The sequence below is a fragment of the Danio rerio genome, chromosome 6 (genome assembly GCF_052040795.2).
Source record: "Danio rerio strain M-AB ecotype USA chromosome 6, GRCz13ab, whole genome shotgun sequence".
Taxonomy (NCBI): Eukaryota; Metazoa; Chordata; class Actinopteri; order Cypriniformes; family Danionidae; genus Danio; species Danio rerio.
The window spans coordinates 51191528-51209119 of NC_141026.1; the positions used below are offsets into that span (position 1 = coordinate 51191528).

Here is a 17592-nt window from a genome sequence, read left to right on the forward strand (position 1 = left end):
TATCTTCTTATATTATGTTTCCTTGAGGAAAGTAAAGGAGGCTTGTCACAGCACTTTGCAAAATCTGTTACTTTGTAAATAATATGAGCCATCCATGTTAATTTAAGAAATGTTCATCCCATTCATGTAGATGTGCTTATTTTCAATGAGCTGTTTTATATTTTGAGTTTCCACATGGCAGACGAATATTTGATACTGTTTTAGGTTTAATTGTGTACTTTATTGGTTGATTTTTTTGTGTTTTGAATGTATTCAACATGTAAATGTATTTGTCATATGTCGTAGTTTATCTTCTCAGTGTTGAAGTTAGTTTGTGAACAGCTAGCTTGCTATTAATTTAGCTGTAGCCACACTCACATTATCTTGTTATAATTGCATATTCACTGTAATCCGGAAAGTTATTTTGTGATGTGTTTTTTTGTGGGAAAGTTGTCGCAGGGCCGTTTCTTACATGAAAGTGACAAATTTGGAAAAGGAGTGCATTACATGGAAAGCTAATCTGTTTGACTCTGGTGTCCTCCAGACATTTATGTAAGCAAATGCGTTTAAATCCATACTTGCATCTACAATCACATGTATCTGCTTGTTTGGCGCCATCTTGTGACTGAATAATCTGTAAACTAGCATGTGCCTTATTCCACCAGTTTCGTTTCTGTCAGCTTTGCGTTTGTGACTGTTTAACGCCATCTTGTGGCTGAATGTGCCGCTTCAGCTTCAATTCTGTTTCTGTCAGCTTTGCGTTTAATAAAATATTTCATAAATATTAGGCCCAAAACAACGTCTAATAATTATGTTTTGTGGCAAGACCTGTGTAATAAGCAGGATAAGTACATGCAGGGCGGCTGTTTTTGCAGAATAAAGCCCTTCAAACTAGGCATGGGTCGATAACCATTTTCAAGGTAGACTGTGGTTTGGATAGTCAAGGTTTTAAAACTGCCAAAATTTTCTGTAATACAGTTCCAAAGGTATGTGTAATGTTACATTTTTTTAAGACAATAGTATCTCCAGCAGAAAATATATCCAAAGATGCCATCTTAAATTGTGAAGAAATCTGTGCTTGTGAAACTAATGAAGACAGCAGAAGTCAATGATTTATTTTCATTATCCAGCCTGACATGTTTACTGCTCCAAAATACTTTAAATCTTTCACAAAATAAAATATATTCTGTTCAAAAGGGAAAAGCATTTGTTTTTTGCCCAGACATTTAAAAACAAATTATTTTAGAGCAGTAATCACAACACTGTGATATTTATTATCCAAGGTTATCATACCGTCCGAATCTTATACCAGCCCATGCCTACTTTAAACACACTTCATTCTGCGTTAACAACTATTGGATGCACTTTTACATATGCACTGGGAGCCCTTTTTGACCTGGAAGAGATGTGCGATTTTATTTTACAATCTTTATGACATATATGTTAATTTGACATATTCATGCAGCACATTGTGGTCCTTTTTGCCATGGTCATGTAGCATATTAGGGTCATTTTATATCCAAATATGTATAAACCAAAACTCTGTTTTGTTAAAGGATCAATCAATTTCTGCCAGTGTCAGAGATAATGACAAATATTATGTTACTTTACTATATCTAACTTTACCTGGATACTTGTGTGGGGCGATATACACTATATTTGGCATAAAATAACTGATTTGAAAGCTCAAAAAACCTAAAATATAATGTTAATATTAATATTAATTTTTAAATATTAATGATATTATAACCATTTCTGTAAAAATGAACATTTTCTTTAAAGCTGCAACTTTTCAAGCCAAACATTTTACAAAAAGTGTTTTTTAAAAGACATTTTCATTACCATAACTCCAGCGATGCCAATGCCAACATATCCAATTATGAAGAGCTTTTCATTGAAGAAATCTTCTATAGCCTGAACACAATCCTGCAACAACGGCAAAAACACACGCTTAACCAGATGAGTTTATTCAATGAAATGTTCATTCAGCAAAACTATTTAAACTCACACAAAGAAAATGTGTAGTACTACAGCAAACAAATATTATTAAGGTTAATATTCAAATGTTTAAATGAATTAAAATTACTCTTGAAATTGAAAAGGTTTACAAAGTTTAATTCATGAGAAAAAGTAAAAAAGCTTCTATAATATTTCAAATGATCACGTGACACTGAAAACAGCCATAATGATGGCAATAGAAATAAATTACATTTGAAACATTACAATTGCAGACAAAATAATTAGGTAATTTTTTTAAATTGTCCAAAGGATGAAAAACAAAGGAATTATTTTTTGTATTAAATATTTTTTTGTATTAAATATGTTTTTCAGGAACAACTCTTATTTCTTATATATACACTTTATTAGGTACACCTGTCCAATTTGTTGTTAATGCAAATTTCTAAACAGCCAATCCCATGGCACCAACTCGATGCATTTAGGCATGTAGACCTCAAGAGGATCTGCTGCAGTTCAAACCGAGCATCATAATATCAAAGAAAGGTGATTTAAGTGACTTTGAATGTGGCATGGTTGTTGGTGCCAGACGGGCTGTTCTGAGTGTTTCAGAAACTGCTGATCTACTGGGATTTTCACGCACCATCTCTAGGGTTTACAGAGAATGGTCCGAAAACGAGAAAATATCCAGTGAGCGGAAGTTCTGTGGAAGCAAAATGCCTTGTTGATGCCAGAGGTCAGGAGAGACTGGCCAGACTGGTTCAAGCTAACAGAAAGACAACAATAACTCAAAAAATCACTCATTACAAACAAGGTCTGCAGAAGAGCATCTCTGAATGCACAACATGTCCAACCTTGAGACGGATGGGCTACAGCAGCAGAAGATCAGCTAAGAACAGGAAATTGAGGCTACAATTTGCACAGGCTCACCAAAATTGGACAATAGAAGATTGGCAAAAACGTTGCCTGGTCTGATGAGTCTCGATTTCTGCTGACCCATTCAGATGGTAGGGTCAGAAGTTGGCGCCAACAACATGCAACAACGGTTCAGGCTGGTGGTGGTGGTGTAAAGGTGTGGGGGATATTTTCTTTGCTCACTTTGGGCCCATTAGTACCAATTGAGCATCGTGTCAACGCCACAGCATACCTGAGTATTGTTGCTGACCATGTCCATCCCCCTACACCACAGTGTACCCATCTTCTGATGGCTACTTCCAGCAGGATAATGCACCATGTCATAAAACATGAATCATCTCAGACTGGTTTCGTAAACATGAAAATGAGTTCACTGTACTTAAATGGCCTCCACAGTCCCCACTTTTCAATTAAATAGAGCACATTTGGGATGTGGTGGAACGAGAGATTCACATTATGGATGTGCAGCTGACAAATTTGCAGCAACTGTGTGATGCGATCAAGTCAATATGGACCAAAATCTGAGGAATGCTTCCAGTACCTTGTTGAATCTATGCCATGAAGGATTAAGGCAGTTCTAAATGCAAAAGTAGGTCCAATCCAGTACTAGTAAGGTGTACCCAATAAAGTGGCCAGTGAGTGTAGTTTACATTACATACAGTATATAAAATCTTTAAATGTCACTTTAAGCTGAATACTAGTATCTTGAAAAATCTCTAGTAAAATATTAAGTACTGTCATCATGGCAAAGAGAAAAGAAATCAGTTACGTGTTAAAAATCTCTCTGCTAACCAGCAGCTTTGGAAATATTTAAGTTACAATTTCATATGAGGTCTGATCAAAACCTGTTATATTTCAATGTATTTATATTTCTGGATATCAAATGCTAGCTAGGTGAAGAGGCTTCTATCAAAAACATCACACGCATACATATAAATACATTGATGCATTTAAACCCACACAGCAGCAGCGCTGCTATGGAGCTTCTCAAAGTCTCAATTCAAAGGCCAAAATCTGAATGTATCAATGTCAAAGGTCTGGAACATTCATTCATTTTTCTTCAGCTTAGTCCCTTATTTATCAGGGGTCACCACAGTGGAATGAACCACCAACTATTTCAGCATGATTACACAGCAGATTCCTTTCCAGCTGTAACTCAGTACTGGTAAATGGTAAACACCCATACACTCTTGCTTTCTCAAAACCAAGAAACCCACATGAACACGGAGAGAACATGCAAACTCCACACTATAATGCCAACTGGTCCAGTAACCTTCTTGCTGTAAGGCGACAGTGCTAACCACTGAGCCACAGTGCTTATAAAATCAGAATTGGCCATGAACAATCACGATTGGTGGGATTTTACCGCAATAAAATAAACTTGAACATACTTTATTGCCTTCAGTGCACGTCTCAATCGGAGAAGACTCGGTCCCGCAGCAATCCAGCTGTAAAACAAGAATAAACATTATTATGGGTACAGATGATTTTCATTAATAACATTAATCTAGAAACACCAATGCTCGACTCACCACAGAGTGAAACGCGGAGGTGATAACAGTTCCGTTCTCCATCTTTGTAGCTGACTCATAGTAGTTTTGGACCTCTTTAATGATCTATAAACACACGTGTGAGGATCAGTTAACTTCAGAGTTATGCTCAATGAACCGAGAAATACAATGTGTTAAATACCTGATCTTTATTGAGAAAGCCAAAGACTCCAGCAGCGACTTCTGCGCCAAAGATCAACAAGAGACAAGCGAAGAACTAAACACAGAAGGAAAGAGACTTTAGTTTTTCAGTTTCAACTGCAAAATTTGCAGCATCACATCACAGGGGGTGTTGTCGCGCGCATTCTAATCAGCTGTGTTGTTGCGCACGTACTGTAAAGCGGGGGAGGGGGATTGAGCACACGTACTCAAGATCAGTGTTGTCGTGCGCCTGCTGAAGGGCGGGACGAAGTGTGTGTCGCGTCGCAGGGGCACTTTTGATCATATAACTATATATATAGTTTAAGGCAAAATTAATAGCTCTCCTTTGAAAGTTTAATTCTTTTAAAAAATATTTCCCAAGAGCTGTTTAACAGAGAGAAGATTTTTTTTCAACACATCATTAAACATAATAGTTTTAAATAGTTAAATTTAGTTAAATTTCTTATAAGAGCTAATAATAATAACTTTAAAATTGATTTAAAGTTTTAACAGCCAAACAACAAAAAAAGCCTTCCCCCAGAAAAAAGAAATATTATAAAAAAAATACTGTGAAAACGTCCTTGCTCTGTTAAACATCATACATTTAGGGTCATACAGGAGAGTTAGGCCTTACATGTATTATAAAGTAAATGATCAATTCTGAGTTCATGTTGACTTTAAATGCATCAGTGTTATCCAAAAGTTTCTTATGGGCAGATGTGTTGTTGTATAAATAACAAAAGTGAGCAGACACAATATTTAGTCTTGGAGTAAGCAGCAGATGAGAATCATCAAAGAGGTGTGTTTGTTGATTTCCTGTTGCACAGTTCTTACCCACCGATCCCAGAAGACACTGTGACTCCCTCACGGCCCCGAAACAGCCGAAAAAGCCCACTATCATCATGATCCCACCTGCTCCGATTAGGATATACACCGCTGAAAACAACAGAGAGATCAGTCAAACCTAGCATGCAGTTCACTTCAGGACCACACGATGGCATGAACACTTCAGTGTGATGAGATCATTTGCTCGTGATGACTGTAACAGTGAACATTTACTGTAAATACAACCGAGATTGTGTCTAAATCTGATATTCCCAATTTAAATTGTATCTTTCGTAGCTAAAGTGTCAAACCGATTGATCATGTTTTTGTCAAATGCCCATGTTAAAGTGTTTTGGTCTGATTTATTTATTTATTTATTTTTTACATCAAAATGTAAGTTTAACATTGATTTTGCCATGTGTGATATAATTCGTAACTTTTTTCATGATAGACATAACATAGATTTTATAGACAAATAATTTACATTGATGGATAAATATTATATTCACAAATGCAGGGGTGCCAAAACTTTACCGTACGAAGGGCCTAAACCCAAATATCATTGAGAGCCGTAGGTCGAAGATAAATATATACCAAACTATATTACATTACAGCTGCTACAGATAATTTCCTAATTTATTTTATAATATTTAAGAAAACATAATTTTGATCCGTATTAACTAATGCAGTAATGACACCTTACTGCAATAAAAACATAAACAATCACATTTATAACACAGTGGAGTTCAGTGCTGGATACACTAGTCAAGCAGAATTTACCTTTGCCTTGATTTGCTCTGCAAAGTCTCTGCATTGTCTTCTATCCGTCATGTGACCGTATGTACATTTTAAACTAAAACTACAGCATTTAAATTGAAACATTTAATTAAAGCTAACTTTTTTTGGTGTAGCTTAACAATAAAACAAACAAATAAAAGGTTACATTAAATTTAAAATGACAATACCTAAACCATCCCATCATTCTCCCTCTCCTATCAGATGGGATCCAGTGGAACTTTGGTCCACTGGCCCTAGTTTTGCATCTCTGAACAAATGTAAATTTTCTTCATCATTACCTAATTTGTAGAACTTTCTTTGTGACTTAAATTGCTTAATTACTGCATTAAAATGTTTTTAGTAAAAAAAAAAAAAAGTGTAAAAACTGATATTTTCTGTGAAAGGATTTTGTAAATATTATTTAATTTGATCATTTTGCTTCTGTGCCCTGTTTTTATAATTATTTTATAAGTAGCATTATTTATTTTCTTCTTATTTAAATTTCTTTTGTTTATTAATGTACTATTATGGTGTAGTGTTATGGGTATTAATATGATTGTATTGTTAAAACTTAAACTTATCAGGTGTCGCTAAAGCAGAATGAACTGGCAACTATTCCAGCATATGTACTGAGAAACACCCACTCTCACATTCACGCGCACAGCCAATTTAGTTTATTCAATTTACCTATAGCACATGTCTTTGGACAGTGGGGGAATCTGGAATACCAGGAGGAAACCCATGCCAAAACGGGGAAAACATGCAAACTCCACACAGAAATGCCAACTGGTCCAGTCAGGACTTGAACCAGCGACCTTCTGACCAGACAGACCACTGAGCCACTGTGCCGCCCATATACATGTAACGTTAGCTATAAAATACAGTAGTTGCTTTTGAGGTAAAGCTAGCTTAAAAATTACCCTTGATTTACACTCCATCTGCTATAAAGAGTACTTTATGCAATTAGTGTAATATTTTAGGCATATTATTGTTTTCAAGACAATGTTTTAATATATTGTCAAGGTGCCACTGTTCATTTCTGTGAATAAAAGCAACCTTTCGTTATATCAAAAAAGGGCCCTAAAAGGTTGAAAACACACTATTTGGTGAAAATCAACACAGTAGTGTGCAACACTGACCAAAAAACAGATTTTTTCTATACAGAAAATTACAGGATAGTTTGGAGAGTGTTTTTGTTTATTTTGGCTTAGGCCTGGTGTGGATCAATAATAGTCGATACGGCTAATTTAAATAAAAATAAAGCAAGTGACTGAATATTTAAATATGTCACTGAATTATTGGCTGAAATTATTAACTTAAAAACAGATTAATTCAGGAAAAGCACAGTGTTGCTCTAAGATTTATTTATCTGGGGTCGCTACAGCGGAATGAACCGCCAACTCATCCAGCAAGTTTTTACAAAGTAAAACACTCATACACTACGGACAATTTAGCCTACCCAATTCACCTGTACTGCATGTCTTTGGACTGTGGGGGAAACCAGAGCACTCGAAGGAAACCCACTTGAACACAGGGAGAACATGCAAACTCCACACAGAAATGCCAACTGAGCCGAGGCTCGAACCAGCGACCCAGTGACCTTCTTGTTGTGAGGCGACAGCACTACCTACTGCGCCACTGCTTCGCCTGCAGTTATTCATTTAAATAACATAAATATTTTTATCACCCCTAAGAATTTTTTTCAGATTGGCCACAGAACAAACCACAAACTTACAAACTAACCCAATTAAGCTAATTAACCAATTAAGTATCTTCCAAAATAACTAGTAAAATATTGTGTGCTGTCATCATGGCAAAGAAATTAGTTATTAGAAATTACTTATTGAAACTATTATGCTTAAAATAGTGTTGAAAAAACGTTTCTCCATTTAACAGCACTTGGGACATTTTTTATTAAAAATTTTACAGGAAGGCTAATAATGAAGTCTTTAACTGTATCATCATATGCTAAAAATAGAAAACCAGAAACTCAAACAGACATACTTTTTATATCACCCTGCAGCCCAAGACCTGTTACTCACTGAAGCTAAGCAGGGCTGAGCCTGGCCAGTACCTGGATGGGAGACCACATGGGAAAGCTAGGTTGCTGTTGGAAGTGGTGTTAGAGCGGCCAGCAGGGGGCGCTCAACCTGTGATCTGTCCTAATGCCCCACTAAAAGTGAAGGGGACACTAAACTGTCAATGGGCGCTGTCTTTCGGATGAGACGTTAAACCGAGGTACTGACTCTCTGTGGTCATTAAAAATCCCATGGCACTTCTCGTGAAAGAGTAGGGGTGTAACCCCGGTATCCTGGCCAAAGTCCCTCTATAGGCCCATCATGGTCTCTTAATCATCCCCATCCACCGAATAGGCTCTATCACTGTCTCTCTACTCCACCAATAGCTGGTGTGTGGTGAGCGCACTGGCGCCGTTGTCCTGTGGCTGCCTTCGCATCATCCAAGTGTATGCTGCACACTGGTGATGGTGTAGAGAGACCCCCCCCTCATGATTGTGAAGCGCTTTGGGTGTATGGCCATACACAATAAATGTGCTGTATAAATACACATTACATTACATACTTTTTGCTTTTATCATTTATATTACAGGATTATTTTAACTGCAATCCAGCAAGTGCTTTTGCACTCTAAACACGTGTTTTAGTTAATTTAGTGAAGCGATTGTCATTAAAAAAATAAATCTTAAAACACCAATCACAGAATTATTAGACTATGAATATTGCAAGCTCCTCAAACAAGCCTGTGCTATTATTCTACAATGTGTAATATAATATAACCATGCTCTGTTTTTATCTGAATTTCAACTTTTGCACTTCACTGAGGTTTGTAAGTATAAACACAGGTGTCGTTTTCGATGACAGAGAACGAAAGTGGCTGATTCTAATTTTATAAAGGCTCTGTGGGCTTTTCCTGACAGATGGTGGAAATCAAACTCGCTCTTAATGTTGTAGGTGCTTTCCTTCTCGATGCAAACTAACGTCCTACTCAAAAACACATCAGCTCACTGCAGCGCTTGTGTTTTGCATCTTCTGCATAAGGAAGTCTGTGGCTGTGTGAAATGCACCCCCCACCACATCTACAGTCAAAGGCTCGTCTCAACAGAAACAAACAGTCTTTGTGTTTTAAACGTACAGACCCCAGGAGATCAAACACTACCCTGAGACGCCAAACCAGTACAGCGCAAACATCGCCTGTGAAGAAAAGTTCAGATTTGATGGATTTTCAGTTCAGACGAATCATGGATGGATCGTAGATAGATAGATAGCATTTCTCCTAGGCACGGTTACTTCGCACAAGTAAATGGGAGCGTGCACGTTTCTTAACAGTCGCGTGCATCAAATCACCTGTGTGCGCTAGTGATCATCCTCTTATTCGGTATTCACCTGCTTTCTTTTGCTTGCGGGAACTCTAAGATCACAATTGCACAAATATTGGGACATCTTTATTGTCGAACCCTGCTTTTAAGAAATCTACAATTTAAAAATTATTTCCAACCAGCCAAATTGGCTAGTGGGAGTGTCTGTCTAACAGCTGAACACAGCTGAAATTTACCCGCATTTGGCGGGTTGGTAGGTGTTAATGTCAAGCCCTGATTATAATGAACAAACAAACAATAGAACAATAAAATGAACAAAAGATAAAAAAATGATAGTATAAACAATAGAACAAACAAACAAACAAACAATAGAATAAACTAACAACAGATGAAACAAACAAACAAACAAACAATAGAACGAACAATAGAACAAACAGCAAATAGAACAAACAAACAACAGAACAAAAAATAGATCGAACAAATAAACCAACAATAGAACGAATGACAGAACGAACAGTAAATAGAACGAAAGATCGATAGAAAGAACAAACATACACTAAATAGAATGAATGAATGATAGAATAATCAGACTAACCGACAGACTGACAGACAGATATATATATATATATATATATATATATATATATATATATATATATATATATATATATATATATATAACAATGTACACTTTGTATATTTTAATAATAAAAATATATATATTTTACCAATAAATTATTGCTACTTTGCATACCACAATAATTACAAACAAAAGCAACGACATACATTTTTATTTTTTACTTATTCTTATAATTAATGCTGTGGTTATTGCTATTGTTGCTAAACAGCAAAACAAGTATAAATATAATGAATACAAATATATTGAAACAAAATATGACAAAAACTATTATTACTATTACAGTCAAGACTGAAACTTTAGGCTTGACTGTAAATAATATAATATAATATAATATAATATAATATAATATAATATAATATAATATGAAATAATATAATATAAAATAATATAATATAATATAATATAATATAATACAAAATAATATAAAATAATATAATAAAATATAAAATAATAGAATAGAATATAGCATAATGTAAAATAAAATAATATAATATATTGTAATATAATATAAAATAATATAAAAATATATAATATAATATAATAAAATATAAAATGATATAATATAATATAAAATAATATAAAAATATAATATAATAAAATATAAAATAATATAATATAATATAAAATAATATAAAAAATATAATATAATATAATATAATAAAATATAAAATAATATAATATAATATAAAATAATATAAAAAATATAATATAATATAATATAAAATAATATAATATAATATAATATAATATAAAATAATATAATATAATAGAATATAGCATAATGTAAAATATTATAATATAATATAATATGAAATAATATAATAGAATATAGCATAATGTAAAATAATATAATATAATATAATATAATATAATATAATATAATATAATATAATATAATACTATTTTTGAATAGCAGTGCCCTGGCATGACACTTCAGCATTGTGTCAGACTGAGCAGGTTTTGCATAAACAAGCCTCTCTCTAATTTTCTTCAAAAAACCTAGTTTAGACATAACATTTCAGCTCTATTTTGGACGTTGAAGATTACAGGATCTTCATGATCTTGTTGTCATTCTCCTCTTCTTGCCAATTAACTCACCATAGCAACAATTCAGGCACTCCAGACGCAGGGCACTAACACTGCTGTGCCAGATTCACTAGAGACTGCCGTAGCTAGGATGGTGTAATGTCCCTCGCGGAAAAACTGCCTTCCCTCGACACTTCAGACTTTAGACTAGAGTCTTATGCTAATTAATGGAAAAAGAGCAGAATCTGAGCGTCTGATGGAGCTAAATCTGCTACAACCCCTGCTGCTTAACTGTGGTTTAATGTTTCAGTCCCGTTTCCACTCGTTAACAAAGGATTGAGTGTATGTTTACATCAGTGTTATCAAATAAAAACAACCGTTGTTCGCACTTTTGGTTTCACTATGTTTCAGAAAAGACTTTCATCCACACTACATGTAGCTATAAATTTCAGTCACACTTTATTTTAATGTACAAATCATGCTATTTACAAACTATTTACTTAGACCTTTAGCTCAATAAACTACTAATAAGCTGCTTATTAATAGTTATTAATAGTAAGGCACAGCTAATTAGGTTTAGGGATTGTAAGATTAGAAAAGTAAAATAAGATCATACTTTCTAATGCTAATAAACTGTTAAAGTACGCATGAACTGGAAGCTGCGACTGTCTTTTTTCGTATTATGATGCAGTTCATAGAGAAACGGAATATTAAATGAGAAAACAGTGGGTGTGGCTTGCTTTCTACTGTGAGCTGATTGGATGGAGTAAAGTAGGTATTTCATTTAGAAAGATTGGGAAAGGGTCTGGGGAAAGTTATTACAACCTAACAGACTCCTCCTACTCAACATTTCTGTTTGCTGTCAAAACTAAGAGTTAGAGGGGCGTGGTTAAGAATGTTAGCCACACCCAATTACATAAAAACAGGAAGCTGATTTTCAGATTTCAATTAAAAATCATAAGGACAAACTATCTTTTTCTTAATGCAGAGATGAACTTTTATCACAAAACTAGCATTGTAAGGTAACAAAGTCACATGGTTATCTTAATAATATGCAGGTAATACACCAGTAAATCATGTGAATTGTTACTTAAACTAAAGTGTAAACAAAATTATAGTACAAAATTGTACCATACACAATTGAAAACAAAATGATTAGCCTTCCTGTACATTTGGGATTCTTTTTCTTAAATATTTCTGCTGTTTACCATGTTTTTCAACACATTTTAAACATTATTCAGATTACTGAATAATAACAGATATATTACAGATATATACAGATAATAACAGAATAACAGATTACTCAAGCTTTAGACTTTGAAATATAAGCCCCAAGAGATCACCTAAATGACCTGTAGTGAAAACCAGACAAACACATGCATATAATACGTACAGTAGTTTATAGTGAAAGTATTAGGTAATCGCAGAAGAATGAAAAGAATGAACGTTAAATTGCAAACTGAAACCAAAACTGACCAGGGCTGCGTTTCCCAAAAGCATCGTAAGCCTAAGAAGTTCGTAGAAATGATCGTACGACTGATCTTAATATTACGGTCTGTTTCCCAAAAGCATCGTAACTTAAGTAGCACTTGAAAATCTTCGTGGATCTACGAGTGCTCTGGAGTAATCGTAAAGCCTTAAGTGCATCGTAAGGAGACAGAGTTATGAGGGCACCTGCTGGACAACCGGCAAATTGCACCTACAATTTACTTCTCTTCAAAGTCATTATTTATTTTATTTGTACGTATATCTCTATTCATTTATATTTTCTACACATTACACAATTCAATATACAAATAATAATAATTAATAATTAGGCTAAACTTTTCAAAAATAAATGTAAGAGCTTATTTATTTATTTATTTATTTACTTATTTATTTATTTTGATGTGAGATAAGCAATTTTTGATAAAGAAATTGATAAATAATTCTACTTAATTAAGGTTTCATATAAATATCGAAAATGATGCTGATGTCATTTCCGGCAAGGACTGTTAGAATTAGTTTTATGCGAGATTGGAGCAAGACAGTGTTTTTACAGTACGACATTTCCAGTTAATTTATGTTTTTAAACTGGCTCAAAAATATTTTTTTTTATGTTATTCGAGTTGAATATACATTCACACAAGTAGAAGAAGAATTATATGGATTGCTATAACATGTGCAACAATAACGAGCCATTCTATAGCGTGACATTTCAGCACTTAACAAACGGATAGCGACTCCTAAGTTGCACTTAAAGCTGGGCTACGTGCAATTGTGTTAAGTGCATTTTTGGGAAACGCACGTGAAACAATAACGAACGTTCGCAAAATGACTCGTAGAAAACGCTCTTAAGTGCTAAGATCAATCGTTATCGGGAAACGCAGCCCTGGTTGCCAATCGGTTTTAACAAAAATTGTCCAGTTCCATTTTTAGCAGTTCAATCGGTGCATTGAATTATACAGAGATTAAACTATGAAAGTGAAACGCCTGGTTTTAGACCCCAATAATTCATTAGTATAGTGTAGGGCCTCCTTTTGCAACCAATACAGCATCAATTGGTTTTGGGAATGACAGATACAAGTCCTGCACAGTGGCCAGAGGAATTCTGAGCCCTTCTTCTTGTAGAATAGTGAGCAGGTCTGGGCCTGTCACAATATCTATTTTTTGTTATACGATATATTGCAGCAAAATATATTGTGACAAACAATATTATTGTTTTTTTAAAACCATTTTATGTCACTCAAAATATAATACCAGAATGAGAATATAATAGCATTATTACAAATTTTATTATATTCTCGAGAATATTTAATTTAATTTAATTATAGTCATTTTAACAACTCAATAATTGGAATCAGAATGTGAAAATACTAAACAAATAAATAATAATTAATGGTCGGGTTAGTTTAAGCAAAGATAATACTGAAAGTATGTACCGAATTCTGATATTTTCTTACAGTAGTTATATACACTTGGGAAAATAGTAAATATTTTTTAACTATATATATATATAAAGTTATAGTTATTAATAAAATAAATAAAATAAATAAAGTTAAATATATATATATATATATATATATATATATATATATATATATATATATATATATATATATATATATATATATATATAAAACTTATGCAATCTGCACCCCACAAAATGAAAGTACAAAGGCACCAGGTGGTGCAAAGAGAAAACTTAAAGATATGAACTTTTTAGATCGCTTTTTGATTTTGATTTATTTAAAAAAAAAAAATTCACCCAATGTTAGGCTGGTTTACATTTGACCAAACATGTCTTAGTGTCTTAGGCTTGACATATCAGAATATGTAATGCAATTATCCAGAATAGAGCAAATATAAGCTGCCACATCTTTGTTTTGCCCCCTTACAATGAAACACAATGAGGGTCGATACTTAAGGTTAGTGTGGACGCCATGCGAAACCATAGCCAATTCTGTGCATTTAAAATGAACACGCTAGTTTAAATGTAGCCTCAGATAAGACTCCGCTGACATTTCCATTCTCAAAGGAGTGGAGAAGACCAGAAGGCTAGCCAAAAACCACAGCGCTGAAGCTAAGCCAAGGTTTTATTAAGGGTAAGGCAAGACAAGAGTCACAACACACCATAATTAACCCCCGAGGGAGAAAATAGTGTTGTTTTGCGAGTACGGGGCAAAGGAGATTTGGCTCAAGTCCTCTGAGAGTTCAGCAAGCTAAAAACACAGAGCCTCCACTACTCTTGACTTCCTAATTGCCAAATGGATGGAAAACATGCTGGCATTTCATATAAACATCCCTCCTGCTCTCTCCTTACTCTATAAACACTGAACATCTCTGAACGGACAGATCATTTTCTAAACCAGGGAACAGTTCAGGTGGCCGTCACACATGAGCAGGGAAAATGGACAATTGTTGTTTACTGATGAGGCAAACATGTGAAAAGATGAGTAAACGGAAAGCTTTGACTCATCCGTGAAGATGTTTAGTTGAAGATGACATGCTGTCGACTGTTACTGTTAAATGCTTCATTGCAGAATGTTAAAATGCAAATTCAGTAACCGCTATGACACGCACACAAAACTGTTCGGCAAGTAGAGACTAAACAGCACAAATAGAGACTAAACATTAATCTTAGCACTTCTCTTATACATTCAGTTGAAGTCAAAATTATTAGCCCCGTTTATTTTTCCCTAAGTTCTGTTGAACGAAAGGAAGATTTTTTTCAACCCATTTATAAACATAATAGTTTTAGTAACTCATTTCTTATAACTGATTTATTTTTACTGATTTCATTTTTGACAGTAAATAATATTTGACTAGATATTTTTCAAGATACTAATATTCAGCTTAAAGTAACATTTATAGGCTTAACTAGGTTAATTAGGCAAGTCATCGTATAACAGTGGTTTGTTTTGTTGGCAATCAAAAACATATTAATGTTTCTGTAATTTGACGCAAAGATAATATAATACATTTATAAATGCAGATAAATGTTCATACGTTTTTTTAAAGGTCTAAACACTAAAAACTTATTAAAAATTAAGATTATCATGACAGTTTTGTTAAAGGGTCCATAAAACTGGCCTCTGAAGAAGCTGAGAAAGGATCCCGTGAGCTCTACTAATGCTCCTATTGGCTGTCACTCAAAACAGTCAAAATTTATTTGCATAAAGTTGAAGGTTTCTAAACTTTGTCGCATCGCTCAACACTCCCACCTGGTCGGCAACGGTCACTGTTGCTCGCATAAACTGAGATCGCTGGATGTCGCTCACTCTCCATTAAAATATTAAAATGAACAGTCAATTGTCGTTTTGCCACTGCAAGGCGCTCATGGCGTGATTGACACTTTAAGCATCATATGGGAAATATTTGAAAAAGAAAAATATATATATAATTTTGACCTCAACTGTATATGTGTGTGTGTCTGTATTTAACTAAATGAAGTTTGTTTATAAAGTCATTTCGAGAGGATCACATGCTTATAATTGACCACGGCTGGTCCCGCATTAACTATTATACTATTTACCACTCAGACGAATCCAAACGCACATAAATAACCAGGTTTTCTTACATTAGTCATCTCCCCCTCAAAGAATGCCCCCATCCACCACTACTCCTCCCTCTCTTTCCTAGATTAATCCAGGACGGGGCAGCATGGTGGCTCAGTAGTTAGCACTGACGCCTGGGTCAGTTGGCGTTTCAGTGTGGAGTTTAAATGTTCTCCATGTGCTCACATGGGTTACCGGGTACTCCGATTTCCTCACACAGTCCAAAGACATGCAGAATAAGTGAATTGAATAAACTAAATTGGCACAGTATGCAAGTCTTTTACTGGGCATTCACCGCACAGCCATATGCTGGTATAGTGGTAAATGAAGTGCAAAATGAACAGCGTACTCATTTTATAAACACAGAAATGGTTTAGAAGTAATACTATAGTGACTTTTTGCTACTGGCGCCACTAATCTGCTTGGCTTAGGTCTGGTAGATCTGCTCATTGGTGAAGTTGCTCTTCAGGGTTTTGGCAGTGACATTTGCATTACACTGAACTGAACTGTGACAAGCAGATTCACTTTACTAGAACATGATCTGTGTTAAGCTGCTTTGACAATCTAAACTGTAAACAGCGCTTTAATTAATAAAGATTAACTGAATTGACTTTAAATGACACTTTCTCAGATAAGTGTAATTTTCATATTGGTAAATACTGCTTTTCACATGATACCAGTATTTGCATGTGTCTGAAATATGCAAATATGAAGCTACAGAAGCTACATTTATTATGTACAAGAAACTACTTTGCAAATATCATTTAATGCTGACACCAAATAGGATGTCTTGTCTTTAACCCATTTACAACTGTCAAAGAATTTCATGAAGGAATAGTTCACGCCCCAAAAAAGTGATCCCAATAAATACGTCCTATAAACCGAGGTCCCGACTCTCTGTGGTTGTTAAAAATTCCAGTATGTCCTTCGAAAAGAGTAAGGGTTTAACCCCGGTATCCTGGCCAAATTTGCCCACTGGCCTCTGTCCATCATGGCCTTCGGACCATCCCCATATCATAACTGGCTTCATCACTCCATCTTCTCTCCACCAATCAGCTGGCGTTTGGTGTGCGGTCTGGTGTGATATGGCTGCTGTCGCATCATCCAGGTGGATGCTGCACACTGGTGTTGAATGAGGAGATTCCACCCAATGTGTGAAGAGCTTTGAGTGTCCAGAAAAGCCCTATATATATATATATATATGTAAGGAATTATTATTATTATTATTATCTACAAAAAAAAAAAAAAAAATTTTCTACAAAAGCCCATTGCGTCCTTCATAAGGCTTTCATTACCGGTAACAATTTACAATATGCAACACGTAGGTAATTTTAGTTAATGTATTTACTAACATGAACAAATGATGAAGAGTGCTTGTACAATATTCATTAATCATAGTTCAACATTTACTAA

At 34.5% G+C, this 17592-nt stretch overlaps 1 protein-coding gene across 1 annotated transcript in view; it reads right to left on the reverse strand.

The window, feature by feature from the left end:
* Positions 1-17592, reverse strand: part of tspan2a (tetraspanin 2a) — a 39920-nt gene that overhangs the window by 3644 nt on the left and 18684 nt on the right. The window contains 5 exon segments of the mRNA NM_001018150.1: positions 1822-1905; positions 4242-4298; positions 4383-4466; positions 4543-4617; positions 5380-5477. Of these exon segments, the coding sequence (NP_001018160.1) occupies positions 1822-1905; positions 4242-4298; positions 4383-4466; positions 4543-4617; positions 5380-5477 (398 nt within the window).